The sequence below is a fragment of the Bos grunniens genome, chromosome 25, assembly GCF_055505025.1.
Source record: "Bos grunniens cultivar Pamir isolate PY7600 chromosome 25, Bosgru_T2T1.0, whole genome shotgun sequence".
NCBI classification, from domain to species: domain Eukaryota; kingdom Metazoa; phylum Chordata; class Mammalia; order Artiodactyla; family Bovidae; genus Bos; species Bos grunniens.
The window spans coordinates 40947815-40955129 of NC_141189.1; the positions used below are offsets into that span (position 1 = coordinate 40947815).

Consider the following 7315-nt stretch of genomic DNA (forward strand, 5'->3'; position numbering starts at 1 on the left):
AGTCCGGGGCGGCGGTGGTGCCCGCCGGGGTAGAGGTCTCGCCGGGCCGGCCTAGGAATGCACGCCCGTTTGTGGGCACGACGTCCGGGCTGCCGGGGGGAGCCTCCGTGCGAGCCCTGAGGGGAGGAGCCCGGAGACCCGGGTCGAGAGAGACAGCCGGACGGAGACAAGAGACACGGACACAACGGGCCAGAAAAGAGGCCGAACACAGTCACCGCGGACAGGGACGCGGACGCCCCGCCGGCAGGCGTGACGGGAGCCCGAGGCCGCCGCCGCCCCTGCCGCCGGGGGAGGAGTCATGGCGCCCCCCTCCGGTCCTGACGAGGACGGGCAGCCCGCCTCGCCCAGCGCATCTCTGGCGGCCGCACCGCCTCTCGGGGTGTCCGGGCGCTCTCCCGGAAATCAGAGTCCGAGGAGGTGGCGTCTCGGCGGTCCTTGGGTGCTATCAGAGCTCTATGGGTCCTGGCATCAGAAGGGGGTTCATAACTTTGGGAGGCGGTGTCAGTACCTCAGGAACGCAGGAACGCTGAGGGACCACGACACGCGGGGCTGGGGGTGTGTGTCACCGAGGCCCCTGAGGTGTTTGCAGGGTGTTCACAGCCCTCTGGGGGCATCGTGGTGCCCCCTTGGAGGAGGTAGATAGCCCGAAGGTGGGGGGGCATGGGGTCCTTTGGATGACAACTGCCCAAAGGGGGCTCGAAACCGCTCTTTGGGGCTACCACATCCCTCCGTGTTGGGGTGGGGGTGTCGCTGCGTCGCTCACCCTTCCTGGGCAGGCGCTCGAGGCACCGGGGGAGGCGCGGGGCGGGGGCCCAGAGGGGCGGCGCGCGCGACGCGATCAAAGACTTCTCATCAGGCAGATGCACTGGACGAAGGTGAGCCTTGATGAGTGGGGAGCGCCCGCCCGGCCCCCGCCCGGCCCGCAGGCTCAGGCAGCCCCACAGCGCCCCCGCCGCTCGCGCCGCTGCAGCCTCCGAAGGCGTCTCGTCCACGCATCCCGCCAGGGCAACACGAGGCTCCCGCGGGCGGCGCTGAGCCCCGGCCCCCGGCCCCCGGGGCCCCCGACCGCGGCCCCCGGCCCGCCCCCCAGCAGCAGGTAGCGGCGGCCCGGCAGTAGGCGGGGGCACCCGCAGGCGGCGTCCCGCGCCGGCACCCACAGCGCGCTGCTCCCGCGCCGGGCGCGCTCCTCGCCGCTCCGGAACACGGCGAGCACGGCCACCGGGAAGCGCGTCCAGGAGCCACGCGCCTCGCCGCGCGCGCCCACCGCCACCTGCACCGCTGCGGGGGGGAGGCGAGAGGGGCGGGGTCAGGCGGGGCGGGGCCCGGAGGGGGCGGGAGCCGAGGCGCACAGAGCGCCAGCCGGGGTGCGGGTGTGGGTGCGCGTGCGGGTGGGGGGCGCGGAGGAGGAACACAAAGAGGACATGCCGCAGCGGGAGCACCGAGAGGCCCCGGGGGCTGGCAAGGGCGGGGCCGGCGAGCGCGGAGGAGCTGAGGGACCGGGGGAATGGCCTTAGGGTCCAGCGAGGGGCAGGACCTCCAGAGGGAGAGTAGGGAGGGCAAGGTGAGAAGGGGCGGGGGTCGGGCAGGAAGCCTGAGGGTGGGAGGCCAGAGCGCAGCCTACCGTAGTCCTTCCTGCAGAACTTCTTCAGGCTGATGCGGTAGCTGCCACGAGCGGGTTTGCAGTGCAAGTCGCAGTCTGGGAGGAGGGAGCAAGAGGAGGTTGGCACAGATCCCCATCTCCTTCCCCCCTCCTCCCACCCTCTCCTCAGGCCCTCTGGGAAACCACCGCCCCCTCCCCCCAAGGACATGCCCCTCTGGGACCTCTGCTCACCCTGGGGCGCCACAGGACTGCTCTCCTCAGTGGGTCCAGGGACAGGGGTCTCTGTGGGGAGGATAGGATGATGGGCTGCATTTTAAGGGGGTCAGGGGGATCTGCAGGGCTCAGGAGACAGTTGAGGGGAGCCGGGGATCTGCGGGGCCCAGGTAGGCAGCAGCTCGGAGCTGGGGTGACCTCTGCAAAGGTGGTCCAAGCAGGGCACCGTCACTCACTAACGCAAGGTGCCACCGGAGAGCGGCTCTGCTGGAAGCCAGGGGCACAGCGGTTGCAGGTGAGGCCAGTGACGCCATCCTTGCAGGGACACTGGCCGGTGGTCTGGTTGCAGGTTTTGCCAGCAGCACCAACAGGGTGACAGTCACAGGCTGAGGACAGAAGTGGGACAGTCAGAAGCCCATCTGGGGTTGGGGAAACCTGGGAGGGTGAGGCGTGCAGGTGGCTGGCTGAAGGCTCACCCCTGCAGGCGCGGCGGTCACTCAGGGCACGGCCGGGGTCTCGGTAGAAGCCCTCCCGGCAGTAGTGGCAATGCCGGCCGGCGGTATTGTGCCGGCAGTTGAGGCAGACACCGCCGCTGCGGCGGCCAGACAGTCGGTATAGCTCCATGTTGAAGCGGCAGCGGCGGGCATGGCCATTGCAGGAGCAAGCTGCGAGGAAGGGTGGGTCAGGGACAGGCCGGCCCGGTCTCAGATCCCCAGGCCACCCTCCAAGGCCTCACCAAGGCAGGCGTGGGCTTCCCGGGCGGTGGCCCGCTGCCACGGCCTGTCGCAGTAGAAGGGCTTGCAGCGGCTGCAGTCTGGACCCTCGGTGCCGTGCCGGCAGTCGCAGGTCAGGTGGCCCTGGGGGTCCAGCAGGCACCTGGACGCGTGCCCATTGCATTTGCAGCGCCCGCCCACCTGGAGCTCAGTGGCTGAGTAAGAGTAAGGGGCCGTGGCCATGGCGCCCCTGGTGTCTCCCAGCACGGCAGGCCTTGTGAGCACTACTTGAATGTCCGTGGCGGTCACCCAGTCTTGGAGCACCGGGCTGCTGTCCAGATCCAGGCCTGGCGGGCTGCCGTCCTGCACGCTGAAGGCCAGCAGGCCACCACCGTCAGGCTGGGCCTGGGGCGCGGGGAAGCATAGGGCTTCGGGCCCCGGGCCAGCTGGGCCATCGGCAGGCGCAGGCAGGCGGCCGTAGTCCAGGCCACAGTGGGAGGAGAAGAAGCCGAGTGGGGTCCAGCTGCGGCCGTGGTCCTGCGACTTAAGCAGGGCCAGGGAGGTGGGGGGCGCCGAGCAGAAGCGCAGGCTCACGAACACCAGCTCAAAAGCCTTGCCCAGGGGCACTGTGAGGGTCACGTTGTGGGGCACCTGCGTCAGCGAGTCCGAGCGCCAGCATACCGGGCTGGCGGTGCCGCCTGCGGAGGTCAGGAGGGCGGCGGGGTGTGCACGCCGCGGGTCCGAAGCGTCGCAGGCCCGCGTGGCCGGCCGCCCGCACGTGCTGGAGGCCAGCACCTCGCGGCCCAAGGCTGCGTTCACCAGGCCCGGCACGCAGCCGCGGGGCGCGCCCCCGTCGTCATGGCAGGGGTCGGCGGGGGCCAGCGGCCCCGGGCTCAGCGCGGCCGAGAGCGTGCCCGCGGTCAGCAGCAGCCCCCAGGGCCAGCCGGGCATGGCCGGAGCCGCCGGGGGTCAGCCGGCCGGCCGGGGCCCCACGCCGCTGCCCTCGGGAGAGAGAGAGCCCGGTCCGAGGCTCTGCCCGCTGGCCCGGGGTGCCGGGCCACCAGAGCCCCCGGGGCGGCCCCAACCGGGGCCCAGAGGTTGGCGCCGCCGCGGGCACGCTCCGGGCCGAGCGGAGCAGCGGGGACGCCCGGGCGTCCTCCCGCGGGGCCTGGAGCGTTGACAGGCGTCGCCCCCGCCCTCGGCGCCTCCGCCCGCAGAGGCCCCACCCGCCGCCCGCCGCTCGCACTCACCCACCGAGGGCCGGGTCGAGCAGGTCTCCCGGCCTCCCGGGACGGGCCGAGGGCGGGCGGGGCCTGGGGCGCCCCGGCCGCCGCCTCCTCCCGGCTTCAGCGAGGGCGGGCGAGCTGTGCCAGGAGGGGGTGGGGGGCGCAGCGGGCTCCAGCCTGGGCCCAGCCGGGGGCGGGGCTGCTCGGCCGGGAAGGAGGGAGGGGAGAGGAGGGGGCCGCGTCGGCAGAGCCGGAATCAGAAGCAGATTCAGACGCCGGCCGGGCCAGCGGGGGAGGGGGCTGGGAGGCCCTGGAGCCGGGGGAGGGGCCGCAGAGCCAGGAATGTGTTGGCGGGAGGGGGCTGGAGCGGGTGGCCCCGCCACGCAGCCCGTGGGGGACCACCCAGCCGGCCCCCGGCCCGCAGCCAGGCTCTGACTGCTCCTGGGGTTGTGCCACGTGCTGGGCGGGGGTCTGGCTGCCTCCTCCCTCAGGCCCCTGAGGCAGCCGGGCTCTGGAGCTGAAGACTGGGTCCCGGATGCTCTCCTGGGTCCCTACAGGGCACACTCGGGGCAAAGGGAGCCAGGCTGGGCTGGTGGTTGTAGGGGTGTCCCTGAGGCAGCAGTCTGCTCCAGCAGAAAGAATTCAGGATTGGGGCCAGGTCTGATTTCGAATCCATGCTGCTCTAGTTTCTAGTTGTGTGGTTTTGAGTCCTCAACCTGCCCAAGCCTCAATTTCCTCATCAGCCAGATGCCTATTCCCCCTTTGCTGCTGGGATTTCCTGAGCCGTATAGGAACTCAACAGACCTGAGTGGGGGCAAAGCGTCCCAGGAAGGGGCAGCCCCATGCGGACCGGGCAGGAACACCAGAATACATCCACCGGGGAGCATCTCCGAGGCCTGAAGTTCCACATGGGAGGCTGACCCCAGGCCAGGCCAGCTGTCAGTGAAAACACCACCGGGTTGTGTCTTTGAGGCGGGGCTGCCACCCTCAGCTGGGCCAGAGACACTGCAAGGACAGAAGAGGATGGAGAAAGCAGAATCCTGCGTACAGAGGCGGATGCTGAAGGACACACCATGGAGAAGGAGCGGCAGGAAGACAGGGGGCTGGGCCACCTGCAGTGACTGACACTCTCTGGTGGGGCCCTTTACCAGGCCTGAGCAGCTCAAATGCAGGCGTGGGGAGCAATGGGACTGGCACTGGGGTCTGTCCCTCAACTTCCCAATAAAGAGAACATGCCCCTTACAAGAAACAGCCAGGCACAAACGAGAGAGCTGGCAGGGCGCGCAGTTCTGCTCTGGGATGGGTCAGGTGCAGAAGGAGTGCCTTCCCAACCATTCTCTTCAAGGTTCTTTGATCATCACCCCAAACCCATCTGGGATGAGGGGTCCCTGGTGGGAGTTTGGGTTGGGGATAGATCCTACTGGGACTGTTACAAGCACAGAGCTGGCCATGGTGGGGAGAAAGGCCTAGGCCCAGGACAGTGGTTCCCAGGGGCTTGAGACAAACCTCCAGGGAAAGCCTGGCTGTCTGAACTTCAGGACTCCTGCCTGGAAGGAGGAAAGTGGGGAGCAGCTCCCCTCACCCAGCCCTGCAGGCTTTGTGTGCTGCACAGCCTCCTGGTGAGGTGGGGGAGGGTGGGCAGAACAGCTGGTGGCCTCTGGTGTGGCTGGAGGTCCCCAGGGCTCGACCTGAAGAGTGTTCACGGGGTCAGCAGGAAGGGCCTCCACCCAGAGAGCCACTGCACATTAGCTCCCTAGGGAGGAGGCTGCGGGCAGCCCAGGCTCTTCCCAGGAGGTATTCATTCTCTTCTGGCCCTGGGGCAGCGCTGGCAGATGGCGTGAGGAGAGCTAGGGAGGGCCTTCCCGACAGCCCCCCAGCCAGCATCAGTGCTCCTTGTGGACTCAGCCATCTGTCCCAGCCCCAGACTGGGGCCTCTCACGCTGTGCACCTCTCTGCTGGCCCTGCCCCCACCTGCAGCCCCAAAGCCTGCTGCAGCCCTCCCACCCCTGCCCTCACCCAGAGGGACAGCCGCTAGCTGTGGGCTTTGGGTACCCATCTGGGGTCCCAGCAGATCTCAGGGGGCTGGGGTTTTCCCTTAAAAGGCCAACTGATCAAATATTCCCGGCTTAGCTCACTATCTACTCTCCCGCCAGACGCTTGCAAGCCACCACTTGTTCATTTATAGCGCAAACATTTATTGAGCGCCTATTTTGCCCCGAGTGGCTTCCACATCAGCGGGGAAGAAAGACAGCCAGGGGAGGGGGACACACCACACTCTGCCTCGCCCGGAGGTGGGTAGCCACGCCGAGTCCCCGGCCTGCCGCCGCCTTGCGCGTCGCGGGCCGCGCCGACCGCAGCCCCGCGCTCAGCCAGGCCCGCTCTGCGCGCCAAGCGAGACGCTGAAAAGCAGCGCTGGGCGGAGGCGGGTGCAAGAGGGGCAGAGCCGAGTCGGGGGAGGGAAGGGAAGTGGCTCGAAGCCCCCGGAGTTCGGGCATCCCGAGCGGTCAGAACGGAACGCTTTGGGGAGGCGTCTGGCGAGAAGGCTTCCGCGACGCGCGCGGCACTGCGGCAGCCGGGCCCAGGCGAGGTCGGCAGGGAGGAGGCGCCGGCTGGCCGTGACCTCGCAGGGGAGGGGGCTTGGCGCGCAGGCTCAGGGCGCCCCCGGCTCCCGCCGCCCCCCGCGCCCGGCCCTCTGCCGCCGCCGCCGCGCGCGCCAGCACAGGAAGGCTGCGGCCAGGAGCCCGAGGCCCGCGCCGAGCGCCGCCAGCGCCGAACCTTGGGCCAGGTCCAGGCGAGGTCCGCGCAGCGAGAAGGTGATGGCCGTGGCGGCGGCGCCGGCTAGCAGAGCCACGGCGCCGAACGGCAGGACGCAGCGCGGCCAGGAGCCCCCTGCGCCGCCGGTGGCCAAGAGCAGCGCGCGGAGAGCCCGGGGGGGCTCGAGGGCCTCGGCCGCGGGCGGGGGCTCGGCCGCGCTCATGCCTGCTACGCGGGGGCTGAGCTCCGGGTGGGTGTGGGCACTCCCTGCAGCCCCACTCGCCTCGCCACTTCGGAGCGGATTGGCCGGCGAGGCGGTGACGCCAGCAGGGCCGCCAGGGCCAGGAGGTCTTCGCTGCCGCCTCCAGGCGGGGTTGTGGAATGGGGTGGGCGGGCGCTCACCCGAAGCGGGTCTGCCTTCCCGGCTCTGGGGGCCTTGTGTTGGGACCCATCAAGACCGCTCCCCCTGTTATCTGCTGGAACCGCCCTCCCCGTGACGGCTCAGGTGCCCACAGCGGCCCGCAGGGCTGGCCCTGGAGAGGTGGGTCACTGAGTCAATAACCATCTGGGCTCCGCTACAGACGGAGGGGGAGCGCCTTCTGCCAATAGGTAAGGTGCACAGTAAACAAGCGAAGCAGTGGATGAAATAACTGCGGTGGAGACCAGCTGCTATGGAAGCGATTCTAGAGCAGCCCGGAACCGGTGGTGGTGGAGCTCGCCCTGCAGACAGGATTCCTCCAGATCCCAGCACCTGGGAGTAAGCTCTGGGGGCCGGTGTGCCCCAGGCCCCTCTCTCTTGCTCCTTCTCC

General features: G+C 69.8%; 1 protein-coding gene across 2 annotated transcripts; it reads right to left on the bottom strand.

Moving 5' to 3' along the window:
- Positions 1–863: 863 nt before the first annotated feature.
- NTN3 (netrin 3) lies at positions 864–3621 on the bottom strand. 2 transcript variants are annotated; one of them, XM_086376258.1, is made up of 6 exons: positions 2550–3621; positions 2290–2478; positions 2050–2199; positions 1832–1882; positions 1622–1696; positions 864–1278 (listed from the first exon to the last, which is right to left on the bottom strand). In XM_086376258.1, the coding sequence occupies exons 1-6, from the start codon at positions 3475–3477 to the stop codon at positions 929–931; spliced, it is 1743 nt and encodes a 580-aa protein (XP_086232384.1). In that variant the 5' UTR covers positions 3478–3621; the 3' UTR covers positions 864–928. The 2 variants fall into 2 exon arrangements, with proteins under 2 accessions (XP_086232384.1, XP_086232383.1); XM_086376257.1 differs by having other exon boundaries at positions 2050–2478.
- Between the last annotated feature and the right edge of the window lie 3694 nt (positions 3622–7315).